The 26,293-nt window shown below is 40.4% G+C and overlaps 1 protein-coding gene across 1 annotated transcript in view; it reads left to right on the top strand.

The window, feature by feature from the left end:
- The window catches only part of LOC126176467 (probable tubulin polyglutamylase TTLL9), a 151,042-nt gene that overhangs the window by 110,854 nt on the left and 13,895 nt on the right, over positions 1-26,293 (top strand). Inside the window, exon 8 of the mRNA XM_049923624.1 lies at positions 692-810. Within this exon, the coding sequence (XP_049779581.1) occupies positions 692-810 (119 nt within the window). The remainder of the gene's footprint in view (positions 1-691; positions 811-26,293) is intronic.

Raw genomic sequence — 26,293 nt, 5'->3', positions numbered from 1 at the left:
TAGCAAGTTTGTGAATCCTTGCAACTCATCTTCATCGCATCAGTGCACTGCTGCTGCCAGTTGAATCCAATGTTGCCAGATAGAGATAAGTTTCCCATGGCATTGAACACATGGCCATTTTTTAGACTGGCAGGAATTTTAAATTAAACACTGGACATTTTCATATTAATTTTGAGTATAAGATGCACCTGAATTTTGGTGGCAATTTTTAAAAGAAAAAGTGCATCTTATAGTCTGTAAAATGCTGTAATATAATTCTTGATTCATATTTCTGAGTTTCATTTTCAAACATGGAAAACTAAAGGTAGTTCAAGAATAGTATCTTTTCCAAATGGAAGGAGAAAGATACAAAAAGCTTCAATTTTGAGTTGATATTTAATACTTTGACATATGATAGGATACCATACTTAGATGAATAAAAGTCTCAAATACATTATGAACAATTGTAAATGAGTCATCAAAAGTAAAATACTTGAAATGAAAGTAAGTAAAAAGTTAAATATGTTTTTTGCATCACATAAAATTGTTAACTTTTGAAGGGATAAGTTCACCTATTTGGTTCACTTGTATAATTTGCAAGATTTTCATGAACTCCCATGTTAATCATCATATAAATGACAATAATTATGAGGCCAATCTGTTATAAATTCAGTGCACTACTATATCTGTCTGTCTTACTGAACTGTTTCAGATTAACAGGAAAAGAACGAAGAGTTGGTGGCTTTGACTTGCTATGTAATGGAGAGCCACTTTGGGCTCCAGTTCCAGGTGGTAGACAAGTTGACACAAGATATTTAAACCTTTACCTGGGTAATTCAAATTTAAAATACTGTTTCTGTGCATGATTACATCTTTTAACTCACTCTATACCAGTTTGTGGATTTGATACCAGTGAATCAGGAGTGCTATTACACTGCTGTAGAAAAGAAAGTCATGTAAATTGCCAGCACTTAGTCACATATTCAATGTGAAAATTTAGTGCTTTTATAATTGAGTTGGCAGATTCCAAATTGAAGTAGGTTATGATGAATAGGATCCACAAAAAATTCAAGGAACTAACCAGAACGTTTTAGGAAATGAATTTTGGTTACAAACTACTGAAGATGTTGAGATTTACAATTCAGTTTATGTAACTGTAAATTCTGTGGACTACACAGGATGAACCAGAACTCGATTGACAAACTTTCAGAGGTGATAGTATGGACAAAAACAAGAGAAAGTCTAGTAAAAATTGGATCTAAAATACATACCTTCAGAGCTATGAGCACTTGTTTGTCTTCACTGCCACAAGATATATATTTCCTAATGTAAGCTCTTTGTTTTCCATATTTTGGGAGATGATGTAATGGACCAAAACAAGAAACAATGTGAAGTAAATATGGGCTGTAAAGTGCATAACTTAAGAACTGTGAGCACCTTTTCATCTTCATTGCTGCATAAAACATCTTTTCTACTAAACAAGTGTTCATAGCTTTTAAGGTATGCATTTTAGAGCCTATGTTTATCAGACTTCTCTAATTGATTTGGTGCATACTATCACCACAGAAAGTTTGTAGAGTTCTGGTTCACCCTGTATTGTAATAGCATGCAAATGGCCAGTTTGGAGGCTACTAAATTAATTCAGCTCTAAATATTTCTGCTTGCTGATCATTTACAAATGAATTTATGTAACAGAAGCTTCAAGTCTAAAGGCATATGTGTGTGTGATTTCACAACAATGACCACTGGATGGTATAAGGTCAGCTACAAACTTTAGCTACAAGCTGTGCAAGATGAAATGTCACATATCAGTTAGTAAAACAGTATTTCTGGTACAGAGAAAAACATACTTATGACTATGCATATATGAATTGATAACCACCCTGCTGCCATTCTTACAGAGGAAGGTTTTTGTATATAATTTATAAATACACTCCTGGAAATGGAAAAAAGAACACATTGACACCGGTGTGTCAGACCCACCATACTTGCTCCGGACACTGCGAGAGGGCTGTACAAGCAATGATCACACGCACGGCACAGCGGACACACCAGGAACCGCGGTGTTGGCCGTTGAATGGCGCTAGCTGCGCAGCATTTGTGAACCGCCGCCGTCAGTGTCAGCCAGTTTGCCGTGGCATACGGAGCTCCATCGCAGTCTTTAACACTGGTAGCATGCCGCGACAGCGTGGACGTGAACCGTATGTGCAGTTGACGGACTTTGAGCGAGGGCGTATAGTGGGCATGCGGGAGGCCGGGTGGACGTACCGCCGAATTGCTCAACACATGGGGCGTGAGGTCTCCACAGTACATCGATGTTGTCGCCAGTGGTCGGCGGAAGGTGCACGTGCCCGTCGACCTGGGACCGGACCGCAGCGACGCATGGATGCACGCCAAGACCGTAGGATCCTATGCAGTGCCGTAGGGGACCGCAACGCCACTTCCCAGCAAATTAGGGACACTGTTGCTCCTGGGGTATCGGCGAGGACCATTCGCAACCGTCTCCATGAAGCTGGGCTACGGTCCCGCACACCGTTAGGCCGTCTTCCGCTCACGCCCCAACATCGTGCAGTCCGCCTCCAGTGGTGTCGCGACAGGCGTGAATGGAGGGACGAATGGAGACGTGTCGTCTTCAGCGATGAGAGTCGCTTCTGCCTTGGTGCCAATGATGGTCGTATGCATGTTTGGCGCCGTGCAGGTGAGCGCCACAATCAGGACTGCATACGACCGAGGCACACAGGGCCAACACCCGGCATCATGGTGTGGGGAGCGATCTCCTACACTGGCCGTACACCACTGGTGATCGCCGAGGGGACACTGAATAGTGCACGGTACATCCAAACCGTCATCGAACCCATCGTTCTACCATTCCTAGACCGGCAAGGGAACTTGCTGTTCCAACAGGACAATGCACGTCCGCATGTATCCCGTGCCACCCAACGTGCTCTAGAAGGTGTAAGTCAACTACCCTGGCCAGCAAGATCTCCGGATCTGTCCCCCATTGAGCATGTTTCGGACTGGATGAAGCGTCGTCTCACGCGGTCTGCACGTCCAGCACGAACGCTGGTCCAACTGAGGTGCCAGGTGGAAATGGCATGGCAAGCCGTTCCACAGGACTACATCCAGCATCTCTACGATCATCTCCATGGGAGAATAGCAGCCTGCATTGCTGCGAAAGGTGGATATACACTGTACTAGTGCCGACATTGTGCATGCTCTGTTGCCTGTGTCTATGTGCCTGTGGTTCTGTCAGTGTGATCATGTGATGTATCTGACCCCAGGAATGTGTCAATAAAGTTTCCCCTTCCTGGGACAATGAATTCACGGTGTTCTTATTTCAATTTCCAGGAGTGTATTTTATGCAAACTGACAGAATTATGATGAATTAAAGTCCAGCACTGCTGTGAGAACAATGCCATTCCCTTCTATCTGTGAACAGCAGAACTCCTTGGAAGCACAGCTCTGCACAGTGCAACACCGCCCTGTTCAAACTGAGTGCATGTTCTCCATTTCCTTTGATGTACCAACGACAAGCAGAATGTGTTCAGCATGGTTTGGTCAGTGAGAATGCGCCTTCATGTGTTCAGATATTGTTTGTTTGGACACTTTTCTGGTAAACAAATATCCAGTGATGAGAAGCAGATGCAGATCTTTAATGGCTGTTAAAAAAAGTCATTTTCAGCTACATTTTATTTGCAAAAATGTATAACCTAAAGTGCACCAACCAAAAAGTAGAAGCTTCTTGAAGAAAGAAATAGATATGAGTACAATATTCTTGACAACTTAAACATAGAGCAGGATTCAGAATTTTTGTATACGTAATGATAGAAGATTGTGAAAGCTTCTCCAGATGGTTGAGGGATGCAGTTTGAAAAAAGAAAACAAATTTGGAGTTCCAATATGGGCTTCCATCAGACTGGCAATTGCAAATTACACTCATATTTCACTGAAAATACTTTCAACAATGAGTAGTGAGTTACTTAATGTAAAAATATTGTAATATATATGACCAACAACAAATGCATAGGAAAAAACATGTGAATCCAGAATCTGTGGTTTTTAGTTTTTTGTGTGTAAAGTAAAATGTTTTTCAATAAACTACTTCCCCAAGTAACATTGCTTTGGATAGTTTACATAGAGAAATTTTCTACAGCAGTGCAGTGGATGATTTAGCTTCTAGCTTTCTGCTTTTCTTGAATCAACCGTAGAGGCACACACATCCCTCTGAGTGGCAGGGTGAAAAAATGCACCACAAAGAGTCTTTGACAAATTATTGTGGCAGTGAGTCCTTACAATGAATCTGTGTATACTGAGCTTGACAAGAGCAATGTTGTTGTGGGTTAAAGATCTACATCAGGCTTTTCTTTTTCATTTTATTTCTTTTGTGGGCTCCAGACATGATCCACTTAGCCAGTCTCCATTACATGATATGCTAGATAGGAATATCAACAATGTAGAAAAAGATAGACTGCTACTTACCATAAAGAAGACACATCAAGTCGCAGACAGGCATGGTTAAAAGACACTCACATATAGCTTTTGGCCACAGCTTTTGCCAGTAAAGACACACACACACACACACACACACACACACACACACACACACACACACACACACACATATATATATATGCACACACACACATGGCCTGAGATGCTGGAATTTTCAGTTGTGTGTGTGTGTTTGTATGTGTTCGTTTGCTACATGTGAGTGTCTTTTAATCACACCTGTCTGCAACTTGATGTGTATTCTTCCCAATAAGTAGCAGTCTCTCTTTTCCTACATCATTAAAAGACGTACCAATCATTCACACCCATACACCCATGATTTGCACAGAACACAGAATATTTACCTTAGTTGTAGACATATAAGCTAAATCATGATGTCCTCCAGTCATTATCATGAAAGTCACTCCAAATGCTAATTAAATACGAAACAGATAACATTCATGCCTCCTGAGAGCTTTTCCTGGTATGCATTGTGTAAACCATTTAGTTGTATGAAAGTAATGATGTTCTGTTACCTAATGTTGTTCTCTGGCTTTTATGTGTAACTGTAAGCAATGGCCCATAAACAATATTACTATTATACCAGACATGTCATCCAGCCAGAGACACTTTGTGCTGTCCATGCAAAGCCAAGGCAGATTACTTGCATAGAAAAATGAGTATAAATACTATCATTAACTGATATCCCATCATATTGCACTTCTCATTATCTCAACAGTCATATGATATTATTATTAGATTGTACTCACATCAGACACACTATACACAACATACAATAAAGCCACTATTATTCCTTCATCTGGTTGTTGAGTATACAATCATACTGAAAAAGTGTCACATAACATGCTACCAATGTGTACGAAGCTTTATGCTCTGATGTCACAAGCAAATCATAACTGCTGCATTAAATGTTTAACAGAATTGTTGTTCACTGAGACCAGCAAGATGTGCAACAACTGCTGATGCCATGCATCCACTTAAAGAAATGCTAAGCCTATATAGGCTATTACCCAGGAGCAGGTATTTTTAAAGCGTCAAATTATGAAAAGTAAGCAGATCAGTCTCCTTCTCTAACATGCAGGTATAATATTGCTTGTACAATACTGTAGTTAAATAATCCCTGTAAACCAGTTGTGCATGCCTACATTCCTCATTTACAGTTCCCCTACTAAATCTTATCTAGATATTACTCACCTTTTAAGTGTGAGAGAATAATTGGACAACTGAAATCTGAGCCCTGGTCTTGTTAGTGTTGAGAGAACAAGCACTAGTATTTGACACAGTAATGAATGTCAGAATGGGATCATGCATCACAAATATCTTAAATGTTATAGAAAATGAATTAGCACCAAACAGATTTTTAGTAAATACGTAGTAAGTTACAAACTGGTAATACAGTGAATATCCTTAATAGGACTCAACAATTTTTTGTTGTTGAAAGAACAGAATCATACATAAACAGATTTCTGCTTATGCAAGGAAACAGGTAAACAAGTTTTTTCATGTCAACAAGCAAAATTTCAATTTTTTGAACAATTTTTAATCAAAATTTGAGCTAAATCCATTTAAGGAAACATACATACCAAAGAGTTTTGTGATTAGTTTTTCAATTATAGAAGCAGCTGTTATACTTGTGTATAAAAAAAGTAGTACTCTGTTGAGGAATTTTATTATTGAAAATTACAACAAAAGAAATATTTCGACTAAATTTGTGCATCTTGTTAGTGCTTGATGTTTTAACATTTTTCCATACCACTTGGAGTATTTTCTCTGTAACATACATCTGGTAAAATTGAAGTACCTTCACTGACACACTTGATTCATAATGCATTATTACATTTTTAGACCTATAGGCCTATGCATTATTGTGTTAGACCTTTGTCCTAACACCCAATAAAATCTATATACATGTATGTGGACACTTGCTCCATGAGTAGTAGGACACCATATTTTATTAGAAAAACATTGCACAGTATTGTCTGTGATGCACCCATGGTGGACCTTACCACTTTTTATAGTGCAGACTGGTTGCCACAAATGCAGCACTATTTTTTGTAGGAACGTAAAGACACAGATTTAATGTATGGTGCCTTAGGATGTTGCACTCAGAAACCAGAAAAACGCATGAAGAAGAAAGTTTCATCTTAAATGGAGGAAACATGTCACTGATGATAGAAATTTACAATAAACTGAATCATGAAAACAACAGAGAACTAGCCAAGATTGTCAACTCAGAACTGCACACACAATAGAATTTTAGGAGATAGTTTTGGATTGTTTGGTAGAAGATTCATTAATAAGCAGCTGTCCACTTTCTCCTGAAATTGACACTAGGAAGAATGCAGTGTGGGAACAATTCCACCACTGTCATAAACATTATGTGCAAGCAATGGGCTCAAACAGTTGTGAACTCTCTGTCCAAACAGACCATGGAAGGCCAAACAGTACTGACCAGCTGCTGTGTCATCCTCAGCCTACAGGTGTCACTAGATGCAGATATGGAGGGGCATGTGTTAAGCACACCACTTTCCCAGACGTATGTCAGTTTACGAGACCAGAGCCACTACTTATCGATCAAGTAGCTACTCAGTTTGCCTCACAGGGGCTCAGTACACCCCACTTGCCAACAGTGCTTGGCACACTGAATGGTCACCCATCCAAGTGGTGCTAGCCCAGCCCGACAGCACTTAACTTTGGTGATCTGACGGGAACCATTGTTACCACGGAGGCAAGGCCTTTGGCGAAACAATTGTGAGGTCATGGTTAATTTCTGTAAATGGATTGTCCAGTGTAGCACTCCAATTGTAAAGCATTCATTACGCATTCATCACTTTGAATACTTGTTATTGCTGTTCTAGAACATAGGTTCTTTACCTCAAAAAGAAAAAAAGAGAGAATTAAATATTTATTTCTGACAATCAATCCTTTATCTCAAACAAGTCAGTTTATGATCCTCTATCATATGTACAATTTTGACACTAAAGGTTGGAAACATACTGTATAGGCATGTATATGTGAAGAATCAATTTTTGTTAAAAGTGGAAAAAAATTATTAGTTTTTTTTACAAATATCTTATCTTTTACAATGATGTCTTCCTACTCATGTATGTTATGACCACTGGAGACGTGTCAAGTGTCAAGTGTAGGCAGCTGAAATTGCATATTGTTCTACTTACGAGCTGAATAGTCAATCTACTAAAATATGTTGTTCAGTTACTTATTTGCTTGCAGGATGAGTTACATGGAACAAAGATCTAATGCAACAGTGCATTTATGAATCAACATTCAGTAACACATTCTGAAATATGATGTGTTAATAAAGATATTTTAATTGTTACAAAAGTGGTTTATTGACAGTTTATTCCACTAGTGCCATGGCACCTACACAAAGAGCGTTAATAAAATGTATTGATAAATTCTTATAAAAGTACTGCACATCTATCTATTAACATTTTAACATTTCATTTGTGATTTTTCTCATTATAATTTCATATTAATGTTTTTCAATATGCAGGGTGTGAGAATAATCGTCAGAAGCAGCTGTTAGAGATATGGTCAAAAGCAGCTAAGACAAGGTCTACTGCAGTTAAATAGATGAATTTCTGAATGTGGTTGAAGTTGTCATTTCTACTGTCTTCTTAAAATTGTTGCCTTATGCCACAAGAATTAATTAGTTGCTCTGTGTTGGAAGACCTATATATTCATGAATTTGTGAAACAATAAATTTTGTTACCCACAAATTTGTTAAGCAATAAATTTTGTTAAAAGTGGAAAAGAGATTTTTTTTTCATTATTTAAGTCACCTATACATTTTGATAATAGGATGGTAACTGTGTAAAATAAAAATGACACACAATTAGTAGAGCTTCACTACAAACAGTACAATCAATCATCAAAAAGTCACTGAAGAGTTAAATCAATATGGAAAACAAGCCTGACTGTTTAAACAGCAACCCATTAAAATTAAATCTTAGGTGAAAAAGAGGTAATTATTGTAACCCTTTCCAACATCTGTCTGTTGGTGGTAAAGTTAAGTGCTGGTGGAGATTGATGATGATAAGATCTACAGATGGATTCCCATAACTGACATACTTCATTTTAAACTAGCCCCAACCTGTGCTGTTACTCATGGTTGAACAGTTATTTATAAAGAAATGCTAATGCCAAAACTCATTATCCATGTGTACTCATGATCACAGAAGTTATCTCTTGGAGGTATTGAGGTGCAAACCACTTGCGGACCAGTAAACTGTGCAACACCAAATTTTAAGACAGGGAAGAAGCTGACAAAACACATGCTGCTCACAACTCACTCAAGTACTTAGGAAAAAATTCTTCCATGACTATGTAGCAAATTACAAAATATACCAGGAGAGGGGGTAATTAATTTCATGACTTTGCAACATGCCTAACATGGAAAAGATAATAATTGTCTTGATATGTATGGAGAGCCAGAAATATACTGTAATATGAGTCTGTAATCAATGTTCTGAAACTTCTTGTTCTCTCTGTATTTATATAGAGATTTCTGGCTCTCAATACATATCATCAGCGAATGTAGTGCTGTTTGTAAGAAAAACATATTGTACCCAGATGAATACCTGCCACTTTTAATGTAATTAGAATTAATGTAATACCTTCAGCTGTTTGTCTCTGTTTAAATCAACCGGAGGTTACTTTCTGAACGGCCCTCGTATATATATATACGAGGGCCGTTCAGAAAGTAACCTCCGGTTGATTTAAAAAAATACACCAAGTTAAATAAAAATATTTTAATATATACATCTTACAACTACATCTTTGCACTAATTTTCTACATAGTCTCCATAGCGATTGAGGCACTTATCGTATCTCTTCACAAGCTCTGAAATTCATTCTGCATAAAAATCACCCGCTTGTGCCTGGAGCCAGCCTGTGACCGCATCTTTGAGCTCTTCGTCGTCATCAAACCGCTGTGACCCGAGCCATTTCTTCAAATGCATGAAGAGGTGATAATCACTTGGCGCCAGGTCTGGGCTGTAAGGTGGATGGTTGATAACGTCCCACTTGAAGGTCTCAAGAAGGGCCGTTGTTCTGCGAGCAGAGTGAGGACGGGCGTTATCGTGCAAAAAAACGATACCGGAAGTCAGCATACCACGGCGTTTGTTCTGTATAGCCCGTCGTAACTTTTTTATTGTTTCACAGTACACGTCTTGATTAATGGTCGTACCACGTTCCATGAATTCAACCAACAACACCCCTTTGGCATCCCAAAACACCGTTGCCATCAGTTTTCTGGCAGAAAAATCTTGCGAGGCTTTTCTTGGTTTGGTAGGCGAATTTGAATGTGCCCACATCTTTGATTGTTCTTTTGTCTCGGGGTTCACGTACTTAATCCAGGTTTCGTCACCGGTCACGATTCTGTTTAACAATGGTTCTCCTTCGTCCTCATAACGTGACAGAAAGTCTAATGTAGAGGCCATTCTTTGAGTTTTGTGGTGGTCGGTAAGAATTTTGGGCACCCATCGTGCACAGAACTTACGGTAACCCAATCTTGCTGTCACTATCTCGTACAGGAGAGTCTTAGAAATCTGTGGAAAACCAGTAGACAACTCCGACATTGAGAAACGTCGATTTTCACGAACTTTTGCATCAACTGTCTGAACGAGTTTGTCAGTCACCAATGATGGTCTACCACTCCTCTCTTCATCATGAACGTTTTCTCGTCCACTTTTAAATAAACGTACCCATTCACGGACAACTCCTTCACTCATAACTCTTGGTCCGTACACGGCACGCACAAAGCTCACGATGAATAGCTGCTGCAGAATATCCTTTGGCTGTAAAAAACCTTATGACAGCACGCACTTCACGTTTAGCGGGGTTTTCTATTGCAGCACACATTTCAAACTGCCACAAAGACTAAACTAGCGCAGGTACGACGTTCACTCGACCACGGCTTGATGCCGACTGACCTGTTGAGTGCGTGAACGCACAGATGGCGTCGCTACTCCCCCCATAACCCGCACTGTGACCGATTGGAGGTTACTTTCTGAACCGCCCTCGTATATATATATATATACATATGTCTGCTTGTGTCTGTATATGTGTGGATGGATATGTGTGTGTGTGCGAGTGTATACCCGTCCTTTTTTCCCCCGAAGGTAAGTCTTTCCGCTCCCGGGACTGGAATGACTCCTTACCCTCTCCCTTGAAACCCACATCCTTTCGTCTTTCCCTCTCCTTCCCTCTTTCCTGATGAGGCAACAGTTTGTTGTGAATGCTTTAATTTTGTGTGTATGTTTGTGTTCGTTTGTGTGTCTGTCGACCTGCCAGCACTTTCATTTGGTAAGTCACTTCATCTTTGTTTTTAGGTATATTTTTCCTACGTGGAATGTTTCCTTCTATTATAACCATATATATATATATATATATATATATATATATATATATATATATATATATATATATATATATATATATATATATATAGACACACACACACACACTCCTGGAAATTGAAATAAGAACACCGTGAATTCATTGTCCCAGGAAGGGGAAACTTTATTGACACATTCCTGGGGTCAGATACATCACATGATCACACTGACAGAACCACAGGCACATAGACACAGGCAACAGAGCATGCACAATGTCGGCACTAGTACAGTGTATATCCACCTTTCGCAGCAATGCAGGCTGCTATTCTCCCATGGAGACGATCGTAGAGATGCTGGATCTAGTCCTGTGGAACGGCTTGCCATGCCATTTCCACCTGGCACCTCAGTTGGACCAGCGTTCGTGCTGGACGTGCAGACCACGTGAGACGACGCTTCATCCAGTCCCAAACATGCTCAATGGGGGACAGATCCGGAGATCTTGCTGGCCAGGGTAGTTGACTTACACCTTCTAGAGCTCGTTGGGTGGCACGGGATACATGCGGACGTGCATTGTCCTGTTGGAACAGCAAGTTCCCTTGCCGGTCTAGGAATGGTAGAACGATGGGTTCGATGACGGTTTGGATGTACCGTGCACTATTCAGTGTCCCCTCGACGATCACCAGTGGTGTACGGCCAGTGTAGGAGATCGCTCCCCACACCATGATGCCGGGTGTTGGCCCTGTGTGCCTCGGTCGTATGCAGTCCTGATTGTGGCGCTCACCTGCACGGCGCCAAACACGCATACGACCATCATTGGCACCAAGGCAGAAGCGACTCTCATCGCTGAAGACGACACGTCTCCATTCGTCCCTCCATTCACGCCTGTCGCGACACCACTGGAGGCGGGCTGCACGATGTTGGGGCGTGAGCGGAAGACGGCCTAACGGTGTGCAGGACCGTAGCCCAGCTTCATGGAGACGGTTGCGAATGGTCCTCGCCGATACCCCAGGAGCAACAGTGTCCCTAATTTGCTGGGAAGTGGCGGTGCAGTCCCCTACGGCACTGCGTAGGATCCTACGGTCTTGGCGTGCATCCGTGCATCGCTGCGGTCCGGTCCCAGGTCGACGGGCACGTGCACCTTCCGCCGCCCACTGGTGACAACATCGATGTACTGTGGAGACCTCATGCCCCACGTGTTGAGCAATTCGGCGGTACGTCCACCCGGCCTCCCGCATGCCCACTATACGCCCTCGCTCAAAGTCCGTCAACTGCACATACGGTTCACGTCCACGCTGTCGCGGCATGCTACCAGTGTTAAAGACTGCGATGGCGCTCCGTATGCCACAGCAAACTGGCTGACACTGACGGCGGCGGTGCACAAATGCTGCGCAGCTAGCGCCATTCGACGGCCAACACCGCGAATCCTGGTGTGTCCGCTGTGCCGTGCGTGTGATCATTGCTTGTACAGCCCTCTCGCAGTGTCCGGAGCAAGTATGGTGGGTCTGACACACCGGTGTCAATGTGTTCTTTTTTCCATTTCCAGGAGTGTATATATATATATATATATATATATATATATATATATATGAAAGTGCTGGCAGGTCGACAGACACACAAACGAACACAAACATACACACAAAATTCAAGCTTTCGCAACAAACTGTTGCCTCATCAGGAAAGAGGGAAGGAGAGGGAAAGACGAAAGGATGTTGGTTTTCAGGGAGAGGGTAAGGAGTCATTCCAGTCCCGGGAGCGGAAAGACTTACCTTATGGGGAAAAAAGGACGGGTATACACTCGCACACACACACATATCCATCCACACATATACTTCTTCACTTTTGAAAACCAGACATACCAACAATTAAAGGGAACAGCCATGGGTACCAGGATGTCCCCTTCGTACGCCAACCTATTCATGGGTCGCTTAGAGGAAGCCTTCTTGGTTTCCCAGGCCTGCCAACCCAAAGTTTGGTACAGATGCAAAAGCTGTTGTCAGGTTGTTGGTATAATGCTTCAGGGATTCCGGACTGGAGCAGATTCGTTTTCCACAAAGACCGAAGGCTGTAGGGAAGGGACCGTTTGATGTGGAATGGGTGGCAGCTGTCGTAATGGAGGTACTGTTGCTTGTTGGTGGGTTTGATGTGGACGGACATGTGAAGCTGGCCATTGGACAGGTGGAGGTCAACGTCAAGGAAAGTGGCATGGGATTTGGAGTAGGACCAGGTGAATCTGATGGAACCAAAGGTGTTGAGGTTGGAGAGGAAATTCTGGAGTTCTTCTTCACTGTGAGTTCAGATCATGAAGATGTCATCAATAAATCTGTACAAAACATTGGGTTGGCAGGCCTGGGTAACCAAGAAGGCTTCCTCTAAGCGACCCATGAATAGGTTGGCGTATGAGGGGGCCATCCTGGTACCCATGGCTATTCCCTTTAATTGTTGGTATGTCTGGTCTTTGTGTTTGTTTGTGTGTCTATCGACCTGCCGATACACAAACAAACACAAACACACACACAAAATTCTAGCTTTCACAACCAACGGTTGCTTCATCAGGAAAGAGGGAAGGAGAGGGAAAGATGAAAGGATTTGGGTTTTAAGGGAGAGGGTAAGGAGTCATTCCAATCCCAGGAGTGGAAACACTTACCTTAGGGGGAAAAAAGGACGGGTATACACTCGCACACACACACACACATACCCATCCACACATATACAGACACAAGCAGACATATGTCTGCTTGTGTCTGTATATGTCAGCTCAGGTCAGGGCTCACGACTGTGGTTCACGTGTGATCCATTCTCTCTGAACTGGAGTCCTTCCCTTTACCACCTCTACTTGAGGTCCGTTCATGTACACCTCCATGGTGTACACCTCGGCTGAAGCTTTGTCTGGACCTTTTGGATGGCCCTAAGGTCTCTGTTAACCTCTTTGTTCTCCGCTGTTGCTTCCTCTCGATTCTTGATGTGTTCCAGGACTCTGAAGTTGTTTACACCAACGGCTTAACGGCTGATGGTAATGTTGGCTTCACCTATGTCCACAGAGGCCATATTGAACAGCATTTCTTGCCCTCTGGCTGCAGTGTATTCACTGCAGAGCTTGTGGGTTGGGTTGTATTGGGGGAAGAGATCAAACAGCAAGATCATCGGTCTCATTGGATTAGGGAAGGATGGGAAAGGAAGTCGGCCATGTCCTTTCAAAGGAATCATCCCACCGTTTGCCTGGGGTGATTTAGGGAAATCATGAAAAACCTAAATGAAGATGGCTGGATGCAGGATCTAACCGCCGTCCTCCCAAATGCAAGTCCAGCAGAGCTTGTGGCCATATCTTGTGCACTGCAGTACATTCGTTCCTGTTCTGGTGACTCGTTTCTTCTCTGTTCTGACTTCCTTAGTAGCTTACAAGCTGTCGACCAGTTCTACTCTCACCACCCTTTGGTAGTGATCATCCAGGAGTCTATCTCTACCCTGGAACTGTCCAGTCAGTCAGTGGTGTTTGTGTGGACCCCAGAACACATTTGAATCCCAGACAATGAACTTGCTGACAGGCTGGCCGAACAGGCTACACAGAAACTGCTCCTGGAGATGGGCATCTCTGAAACTGACTTGCATTCTGTCTTACGCCACAAGGTTTTTCAGCTTTGGGAGATGGAGTGGCATAACAGTACGCACAACAAAATGTGTGTCATTGAGGATACTGTGAATGTGTGGAAGTCTTCCCTGCAGGCTTCTCGCAGGAAATCCTTTGTCCTTTGTCAGCTCCGCATTGGCCATATGAGGTTCACACATGGTTACCTCACCTCCTCCATCACGAGGACCCACCTAAGTGATGCTGTGGCTTCCAAATGACAGTCGCCCACCTCTTGCTGGACTGCCCCCACATTTAGCTGCTCTGAAGCAGACTTTTAACTTTCCCAGCACCCTATCTTCGATGTTGGGCAACAGTGCCTCAGCATCAGCTTTAGTTTTACATTTTATTTGTGAGGGTGGGTTTTATCAATTGATCTGAATTTTAGCAAATGTCCTTTGTCCCTCTGTGTCCTCCACCCTAGGGCTTTTAGGGTGGAGGTCTTAATGTGTTGCAAAGTGGCTGGCTTCTCCTTTTCTATTCTCATAGTCAGCCAGCCATGGTAATCTGCTTTCTTGTTTTTAATTTTTTTCCCCTGTTTCTTACATCTCTCTGTGCTTTACTTGTCCTGTTTTGTCCATTGTAGTGTTTGTTGTCCTTCTGTTGTTCTTTTGGTTCTTCCTTTCTCCTGTTATTGTGCCATACATCTTTTTTGTTTTCTTCTTTCTCTTGGATAATTGTGCTACTGGAAAACAGGACTGATGACCTTGCAGTTTGGTCCCTTTCTCATCCTTTTAAACCAACCAACCAATATTCACATTATATTCTTCAGTTCTATAAATATCTTGATCTATGTACACTTAAAAGTGGCCTGTGTATTAACTCAGAGCATAAGCTAATTCCATTCTGTATTTCTTCCAAACCCTTCCAACTGCTTCAGAATGAAGGAGTAACAAACATAGTCAGACACAAACTTTTGCATTTATAATATAATGGGATTGTTGTGTCAGTTATTTGAGTTATTAAGCACATCTGATAATGGGACAGCTAGTCCCAAAATTGATTATGTGAAATAAAATAATAAAATTGATATAGTGCATTGTGAGGAACTACTTAAGTCAGACATCACTGAGTTAGCAATAGTAGCCTCCAGTCTTACAATTTATAGGTGATTATTATCCTTGAATAATGCTGTCTGTCTTCGTAAATATTAAGTAAATAATGGTGAATAAACTGCGGCTAGTTGGCATAACTGGAAAAGAAGCCATTCATTTAAACTACTGGCTCTCTGGCGTGGTATCTGTTAAATAGAAATATAAGCTTGTGGGAGCAGTTGCCACTGGAGAGAAGTGTTTTTAATTCTCTGGGACAAACCCAGTTGGCAGTTTTATTACTACTCAGATTTTAATGTTGTTTTTTTGTGCTTTATGTTATATTTACTTTTGACATTTTGTGCCTACAAGTGTCAATAAAATTTGTAGCAATCCTGATATGTGGAAACTATTTTGGATACAACATATGAATATCCAGGGTACTATAAATCAGTGATCCTGCAAACAATCAGAGACACACAAACATACATACAGAGCCAAACAATATCATCAGGTCAAGTGATGCACACTCACATGAAAAAGCTGTTAGCAGACCTCCGAGATGGCTTCCAGAGACAGATTGAAGAACTGTAATTGGCAATGGAGGAATAGAAGAGTTCTGCATTGAACCTAAATTAGGAGAAGTCATCACAGGTATGCTAGTATGAAAAACAATTCAGACAATGAGCTACACACATAGTTTGGTGGTAAATGATGAAATTGGCAGTGACATGGTGCATATGCTGATGGTGTCGTACAATACAGTGCACCACATTAAGATGACTTGAGGTCAACCAGTTTGCTGCAGCTGCCTGTGGGCACCATTGCTACCCATGCTAAAAAAAAAGGAAGATAGCAACTGGAAGCCTTGAGGTGACTATCAAGTGTTCAATGCCTGTACAATGCTGAGTGTGCAACATCAGGGACTTTATCAATGTTCTGACAGGAGCGACAATAGTTAGCTTATCTGACTACAAAAAGACATCGAAGTCGTGGAAAAGGAGTACCAAAGACAGCAGTAACAACACCTTACAGTTTCTTTGAGTACATGAATGCCATTCAGCTTGAACGCGGGGCAGGTGAGGCAGCGGTTTGTTGACAAGGTGCTAATGGGATTGCAGTGTTGTTTCATGTTTTTGGATAATATTGATGTTTGAAGTCAGGGCATTTGAATGAAGAGCACCTCAAGGCTGATTTTGAGTGTATCAGCAAATATGGAATTGGAGGCAAAGAGGCAAAGAACATGTCCTGACAACAGTAGGTCTCATTCTTGGGCCACACAATGTTTGCAACTGGACATGTCCCCTAAAGGATAAAATATCCTTCATCAAAGAGATATCTTAACCAACTGATTACCATCAAATCAGAAGGTTTTTACAAACAGTGAACCTCTACCAACAATGCCTACCAGGGGTGGCTGAAGTGCAGGCACCATTGACAACAGCACTAGCAGGCAATAATGGCCAATGGTCATTGCAGTAGACAATGGAAATCAGACGGCATTTGATCAAGTGAAGGCAAACTTAAAGAAGATGGTTCTTTTGGCACACTGGTACAGCAAGCACTGTTAGTTATAGTGGTCGATGCCAGTCAGAAAGTGATGAGAGCAGAAATGCGCCAATATGTGGACAGGCAGTGTCAACCTTTGGGTTTCTTTTCACACAAATTCACAGTGACATGGGCAAAATGAAGTGTGTACAATAAGAAACTGCTGGCAATGTATGAAGCAGTGAGATATTTCTGTCCATATGTACCAGTTCACAATTTATACAAACCACGAATCCATCACATTCAAATTCGGCAAACATAAATGCTCGAACAGTCCACGGGTGTACTGCCAGTCCATTGTGTCCAACGGGCACAATATTTCAGCGATCAGACATGTCACCATCATCAGGTGCACTGAAGAGCTGAGCTCCTAAGAGCGAGTGGCCATCCTAAATCCCCTTCCCCCGCGAGGTGTTCTCTCTGCGGTCCGCGCCCATGGCTGCGTGTCAGCGGTTGCTGAGAGGCCGGCGTCCACATTTGTGGTGGCGTCGGTGAAACTGCCTCGTCCGCCCTGGTCGCTCGTTCGTTTTCTTTGCTGAGCCTCTTTTTAATTAGGCTCAGTGCTGGTTCCCATGCCTTGCTGAGGTTATAGCCACAATCTCTGCTGGTGAGTCCATCCTGATGCTACCTCAGACACCGATGCCAGCCTCTCAGTGGCCACCGACTTGCGGCCGTGTGTGCAGACAGCAGAGAGAATGCCTCATAGGGGAAGTGGATTTAGGATGGCCACCCACCCTCAAGAGCTCAGTTCGTCAGTGCACCAGACGATGGCGACATGTCTGATCACCGAAATATTGTACCTGTTGGACACTATGGACTGGCAGTACACCCATGGACTGTTTGAGCAGAAATACACCAGGAGAAGTTGAAGAAACACAACTACAGAGTGGTTCACACATCCCCCTGGACTCATGGGATTGATGGTGCCCTCAGAAGAGTACTATTATTTACTGACTGCTGTGGACAGTCACACGTGATGGGTGGAACAGTAACAGTCATACTGTGGATCAGTTAAAACAACAGAATTCAGAAAGAGGATTAAAAGAGAGAGAAATAGAAGCAGGAAAATGAAGTGGTATTACCAGGTAATAGTTGTGGTAGTAATAGTGCCTCAATGAAATAATTTGCACACACTGCATTGTTTATTTCCTCATTGTGGCAACAAACATTGAACCTACTCATTAAGACCCATGTGTGAGATGTATTAGATATTCTCAGAAAGATTCTGTTTGCCACATCAACAGACATTATTTCTCGAATATAGCACTCCCTTCCCCCCCCCCCCCCCCCTCCCCAAGCCAATAAATGAAAATAATACAAAAACCATTATGTCACAAGATGTGGTACACCTCCTGGTTTTGATTATGACTCTAGTGAGTACTAAAATTATATACTGACTAGAAAAGATTACCCTTCATATATCCTTGTAACCAGAAATGGCTCAAGGCATGTTTCTTGCCAGATTTAATAATGCAAGAGTGACTGATGTACATGCATAAAATTGCAAATAAGCAAATCATAACTGATTACAGGGCCTAAGTCATTCCTTTCAGCATTTTCCAAAATTTTTGAGAAGTTGGTTTATGAAAAAAAAAATAGTAACTCATTAGTCACATTCTAAATCATTAGATGCTTCACATTCTAGTTTTTGAAATGCATTCTCTGAAAAAAGAACCACATATGACATTGAAATGCAGTTCTTGCAGGGATAAACAAAGAAAATCAGGAAGCTCAATTTGGCTTGTTTTACCCTTGTAGCACCCACAATTGATGTTGATGTGAAAATCGCAGCAGTATCTTATTTTCTTAGTTTTATTCTCTGTTGTCTTGCTATATTATCTTCTGAAGGATGAAGCTAAGGCATATTGAATATTTATTCAGAAAAAGAGACTGCTAATAATATTATGTGGTGATGTTGGTTTTTTGTTGCTAGGTGGGGTCACATCAGAGATATGAAGGTCAACTTTGTTTTTTTTTTTTTTTAATGGGATGCTGTAGTTTGGTACTTATTTTCTGATAGTGGCTATCAAGACAAATCGAGTTATGTGTAACAGTAAGGTCTTTGAAGGTCAACGAAGGTCAACGAAGGTCAAAAAGGTGGTATGAACATCTAAGGTGTTCAAAGTGATGACCATTGGTATCAATGCAGTGTTGCAATCTACTTATCATAGATTGAGTGATATTCCTTACCTCTTTGGCACTTATCAAAGCACATGCTCTGACAATTCTCTCTCATATATTGTGCAAATAGTAAATATTCACTGAATATGGTGTATCAATCTAATGTGCCATTGACATGTAAACACTATTTGACAGTTTCGCAAACAGCACTAATAGGAATGGTAAGACTGGTATCGTCGAATGAAGTGAATGCGAATGATGGATTCCTTCATAGAACAAATTGATGTGCTTCTCATTTAAGGATAATGCCAACGAAATTCAGTGAGAGCTAGAGACTTACATGCTGAAAGATATCCCCAATGCACTCAGCCTACACATCATACATTTAAATATGTGTATGATAAATTGACAACAACTGGATCTTTAATGCACTGGAAACATATCCAGCAAAGGGAAGTTACTAACAAGAAAATGGGAATTGGTATTCTCATCACTGTGGTTGGAGACGCTTGTGTTAGTTCACGTCAAATCGCACAGAAATCTGGCATGAGCCAGATAGTGTTGTTCATGTTCTGCATCACCATAAATATCATCCTTACCATACCAGTCTCCTCCAAGAACTAACTGATGTGGATTGTATGCATCACATTGAATTCTGCTGATGGGCTCAACATAGCTACTATCAGAAAATAAATACCAAACTGTAGCATCTTATTATATATATATATATATATATATATATATATATATATATATATATATATATATATATATATATATATATATATAACAGAGGGAAACATTCCACGTGGGAAAAATATATTTAAAAAGAAAGATGATGAGATTTACCACACAAAAGCGCTGGCAGGTCGATAGACCTGCCAGCGCTTTTGTGTGGTAAGTCTCATCATCTTTCTTTTTAAATATATATATATATATGTGTATGTTTGTGTTTGTTTGTGTGTCTGTCGACCTGCCAGAACTTTCATTTGGTAAGTCACATCATCTTTGTTTTTAAATATATATATATATATATATATATATATATATATATATATATAAATAGTTGATCTTCATATCTCTGACATGACCCCATCTAGCAACAAAAAACCAACGTCATATTTTGGCCCCCATTCAACTTTTGTCCCACAAACTCTTCACTCACCCTGTATACTGGCAAAACCCCACCATGTCCAAAAGTATCCACAATACATTGTTATTTGTCAACAAAATTAAGTAAATGTTTGTATGCCCCACATTCTCCTCCTCCCTCCCCCCCCCCCCCTTCCACACTTACACACACACACACACACACACACACACACACACACACACACAAAACAGTAAACTTCATGTCTGTCAATGTTTAAAAGAATACAAAATCCCCGTGATTGGCAAAGATTTATGGAAACTTGAATTGTAGTGTGGACTTCAAAGAAAAACTCTATCTCAAAATCTGGCAGAAAATCCAAAGCAATTATGGTTGTGTGTAAAGTACCCCAACAGCATGACACATTCAATGTCTTCATCACATGATAGCAATGATAATGCCACCACCGACAGTACAACAAAGATAAATACAGTATTCTGAAATTCCTCACCAAAGAAGATAAAGCACATATTCCAGAATTCAAACCAAACACAGCTGCCAATATGATAACTTAAAAGCAGACATCCTTGACATAGTGAAGCAACTCAAATCATATAGCAAAGGCAAGTCTTCTGGTCAAGCCGTATACTAATTAGGTTCCTTTAAGAGATTACTGGTATAATAGCTTCATACTTACCAACAATATACAACCACTCACTTGACAAAAGATCCATAGCTAAAGACTGGAAAGTTGCACAGCTCATACCAACACGCATGATGCTAGAAAGGAAACAGGAGTGATCTGTGTAGCTGTCTGAAGATACAGACACAGACATTGTAACCATCTATGATGTATCCATGCCTTGAAGGGTTAAAATAATAATATAATATTTGTCTCCCTGTGCCAGATTCACCAATTATGTGAGCATAAGGCATGCTCAGAAAGCCAAAGTAGTTAAGGTGACCATTCATGATAAGCTCCTTGGTTATTTACAATTCTGTTATAGAAATGACATCTCCACCTATTGGATGACAAGATGTAACCATGTATCAAAGAACCATTATTGCAGACATGAAAGGAATCTCATAATTTCTCAAGCAGAAATGATGTCATGATCAACTGACTGGCAGTGCGACTATCTTGGATCTTTAGAGTATATACCAAAACTTTTATTAATTTTTATTTGTGGAGTTATTCTACAGAACTCTTAAAAGAAAGATGTTCAAATGATTCACTTCTCAGCATTGTTTCTAATGGAATGGTATGTTGCAAGATCAAGTCAGTCAGAATAATCACACAAAATGTGAAACAATTAATATGAAACCTTGTGATGTGAAAGCCAGCAGCTTTTGTTTCCTGTTTATAATAAGATCAAGATGATAGATCTATTAAAAGCAAAACTGAAAGTCTGTGATTTTGTTACAGTTAGTAAACATAAGTCAGTTTATGAGAAAGATTTCACCCACACTCATCTGCCGAGATATTCAAAATTTGAGCAATTCAAGATTCCAATCAAAAAACATATCTGCTAGAAGATTACATGTTGATAACTGTAGCTGGAAGTTTCTACAGCACAGGGGAAAAGAAAGGTTCACCGACATATCTAGAGCAAAACTTTATACAAAGAAAAGGAAACAGAACTTTTGTAAAAATGTTGGGTTTTGATAAAATGCACAATTCTTGGATTGTTTTGAAAAAGAGTGCATGTGGAAGAAGTGAGGAAAATAGGTGTGTAAAATTTTTCCCACTGCCACCATCTTGCACTAGAATTGGCTGAAAAATATTCCACCATCTTTAATTATTTCTTATTTCTCACCATACTCCATCTTGATAACATCATTGAAAAAAGGCATGTGGCTTGTGATGTGACAATGCTGGTGTCATAGGTAAAGGGGGCATGACTTGTAATGTAATGGGAGGTCAATGACATGGATCAAATAATGTCACAAATGCAAACAAAGTGCACCAGATAATATGTAGCCTTCCCACTCACTGACTCAGATGTCAGAATGCTACTAACAATGCTGCGTCTAACAATAAGCTAAATGAAGATTTACTCTGGAAAACAATAACCAACTCAGCAGTTGCCACTTACCACCATAAGGTACTTGCTATTGACTTAGGTTTTGCCATTTCCTACATGTGGATACTCAGAGTCGTTGACATCATTGAGCCTATATTAAGTGGTGCCTTTCTTGTTTATCACACATTAATGGCAGATCTGGGGAAAGCACAACTACAGACAAAGTAGGACAATAACTAGTATACAATGTATGATAGTGTATACAGGGAAGCTCTGTCTATAGCATGGTGCAGAGAATAAACAACATCAACAGCTACAACAACCCAAAAAGAAGTCATTGACTTCTTTTTCCATACCTGCATAGCACAGGGACATCAAACACAATACATGGAGTAAAGAATGCTATCAATGGGAGATCTCAGATTGATTCCATATTTTTAAATTTCCAGAAGGCTTTCAACACCACTGTTCATTTCTAATCAGGTTGCATTCCTATGGAGTGTCATCTCAGTTGTGTGATTGGAGAAGGTGATTTCTTGTCAGAAAGATCACAGTTCTTAGTAACTGATGGAGGGTCACTGGATAAAATGAAAATGGTATCCAGTGTTCATCTAGGGAAATGTTGTTTCTAATCTATATAAACAATTTAGCAGACAATCTAAGCAGCCCTCTTAGAATGTTTGCAGAAGATGCTGTCATTTACTGTCTAGCAAAGTCATCAGAAGATGAAAATTAATTGGAAAATGGTTTAGACAAGATATCTGTATAGTGGAAAAAGTGGTAATTGTTCCTGTATAATGAAAATTGAGAATATGAAATAACAAACAGTCTTGGTTACAAAACTGTATTTTTTATTTTGTTTATCCTCCAATGACATGTTTCACCTTATACAGAGGTCTTCAGATTGGCCTATGAGAAAAAATATAACCTTTCATATAAATTCTATGGTCCTAATTTAGGAAAACTGGACTAACAAGAAAAAATAAAACAACTTACTGGCAAAATATGGTGTTAAGCACATAGGATGCTGCAGGAAACTGCCATGGTCAGAATCTGAAAAAAACATTGTGCAGTTTCCTAGAAGATAAGAGTAAAATATAATGGTGTATGTCTGATAAAATGTACTGAAACCAGTAAACAATCTAATGCACTTTAAAACAGAATTTAAAAATATGTAAAAAAAACTTACTGATATAGAAGTTGTTGAGTACATACTGTAACCACATGTGCTAAAACACATGAAAGGCCCAGCAGGTAGGTGCTCTTGTCAATTTTTTTAAAAAGTCCTCAGATGGTGTTCTACAAAACGGTTCACCTTGAGAGTAGCCAAGAAGTATTCAATAGTAAATATCCAGCTTAGTCGCACAAGACGTATAAATAAGCAGCAGATTACCTTGTCAGATATGCAGTGCCATCTACATCCACTAAAGCAGGATGAAGCGTATGTAGACGCATTACACAGTAAATATGTAGGAGACACAGGTGCCCATGCCTCTGTCTGTACACATAGTACTGGGCATAGAAATGTACAAGAAGAATACAGCTAGTACACACAGCCTACAACAGATGACACGTGTAGATGTTTGGTTGTGAGAGCTATAAGGTTTCCAGATATGATCACAAAGAGAAATATGACAGCAGTAAATCCCTATAAAATATGTGAAGTCATCCACATTAGTATTAAAAGGAATCCATTAAATATTAGTGACACATACTTAGGAATTACAATAATAAATAAGTTAAATTGGAACAATCACATAGATAATGCTGTTGGGAAGTTGACCCAAAGATAGCATTTTATTGGCAGGACACTAGAAAGATCAACGGGACAAGTGAAGAGACTGTCTCCATAGCAATGTTGTACGGCATGAGATCTACATCAAATAGGATTGATGAGGATATTGAAAAAGTTCAAAGAAGAGAAATTCATTTTGTATTATTGAAAAATATGGGAGAGAGCATCACAGAAATTATATGTGACTTGGCATTTCAATCGTTAAGGCAAAGGCATTTTTCTTTATGGCAAGATACTTTCACAAAATTTGAATTGCTAACATTCTCCTCCAAATGCACCCACCTACATCGGAAGAAATAACCATTGTAATAAAATAAGATAAATCAGGGCCCACACAAAAGGATTTAAATGTTCGTTTTTCCCACACACTGTTTGAGAGTGGAACTGTAGATAAAAAGCCTGAAGGTGGTTCAATGGACCTTCTGTGAGGCACTTTATTGTGATTTGCAGAGTAGTCATGTAGATGTAGAGTGTGCATGATATTTGTACCACATTTGGCCAACCTGTTCTCCAGCATGCTGCAGAACTTCTCTGTAGCACTCAACAGAAACAAAGGCCATATTTGAAGAAATGCTCCAAGGTGGAATAATCCATTATTCTGACTCTCATAGTTTTCACCTTTGCGTCTTGCTCACAAGACAGATGGTTTGTTGTGCCCTTGTAGTGCTTACTATGCTTTAAATGCCAGGACAGTCCCAAACAGATAGCCTACATCAAACATTCAAACTATTGCAGGCTCATTAATATATGAGAAGGTCTATGGTACTTCGTGACATCCTGAGGTTCATGACAATTATGCCCAGTGTCCCATTTAAATTTTAATTTTTGCCAATTGGTCTCAAAAATGCTGTGTGGACGTGGTGACATTTTGTGAATGAAAGGTTAAAGGAGCTTCCATTTTGTTTCACACATCTTCATGAGAGTCTACTATTCTCACTACATACCTGACTACATGAATGACATGTGCAGGAAGTGTATCAGCAGATGCATAACTCTAGCATAGTAGTGAATGAAGAGAGGTGAGTCATCAGCAAAGCAGAAGTGACTTTCCTGGGACACACAGTTTCAGCAGATGACATATGTCCATTACTGGAGAAGACAGCAGCTGTACAAGCCCTTCTGAAGCCGACAGACTACTAGCAATTATGATGTTTCCTGGAAGTGGTCAAATTTTATCACTGCAACCTCCCACAAAGGACCTGGCACTACAGTGTGATGATCTCCCACATAGAGCCCCGAGATGGAAAAATCTTTCCATAATCTTCACGTGAGCCTAAATAATACAGTGCTCCTTTCTTACCCAGAGTCATCTGTCCTCTTGGCAATATCATTGACACTAGCCAAACAGAAACAGGTGCAATCCTACACCAGCAAATTAATCAGCACTGTCAACCATTGATTTTTTTTTTCGAAGTTGCAATCATTGCAGCAGTAGTGAAGTGCATATAACAAAGAAGTGCTTGCAATTTGTGAAGCTGTTAAATATTTCTGACTACAAATTGAAACTTGCCCTGTGACAGTTTACACTGAGGTCAAACCATTAGTCTCTGCTTCCTAGAGCATCAGTGACAAGTGTTCCCTTGACATATAGAGTTTGGCAACCAGTTTACAATGGATATGTGCCACATGAAAGGAACAGATAGCATCTTGGATGACTACTTTTCACACATCTCTGATTTGGGAAATTATAAACTACAAAGAACTTGTCACCACTCTTACTGCACATCAACAACCACAGCATTTACCAACAGACCCTTCCACAGGACTGTGACTTCACCCAAATTCTGGTGCTAAGCACAAAGTTGGTACTATGGTGCAGCATCTCCCAGCATAAGCTAAGGCACTACTATTCTCCAAAACTATGCATAGCTGTTTTCAACATTATTCACAGTCTATCACATCCAGGAGCAAACACAACCACCAAGTTACAGACCAACCATTTTGGTAAAAGAGGTCATAGGGAGCACTGTCGTCCTCTTTTTTCCAGCCTCAGAATACTTACAATTATAAATCTATACATCTATGTGTCTGTACTCTATATTAAAAATAATATTTCAGAATTTATTACCAGAAGGGAACACGACACCAGGGCTAACGGTAATTTAGACATACCACAACACAGATTAGCGATAACAGGAAATTCCCACAAAGTTAACCCACTCAAAATGTTCAATAAACTGCCAGTTCATGTTCAGTCTATGGATACAAATTCTTT

The sequence above is a fragment of the Schistocerca cancellata genome, chromosome 3 (assembly GCF_023864275.1).
Source record: "Schistocerca cancellata isolate TAMUIC-IGC-003103 chromosome 3, iqSchCanc2.1, whole genome shotgun sequence".
Taxonomy (NCBI): Eukaryota; Metazoa; Arthropoda; class Insecta; order Orthoptera; family Acrididae; genus Schistocerca; species Schistocerca cancellata.
This window is presented reverse-complemented; position numbering and strand designations above follow the sequence as displayed.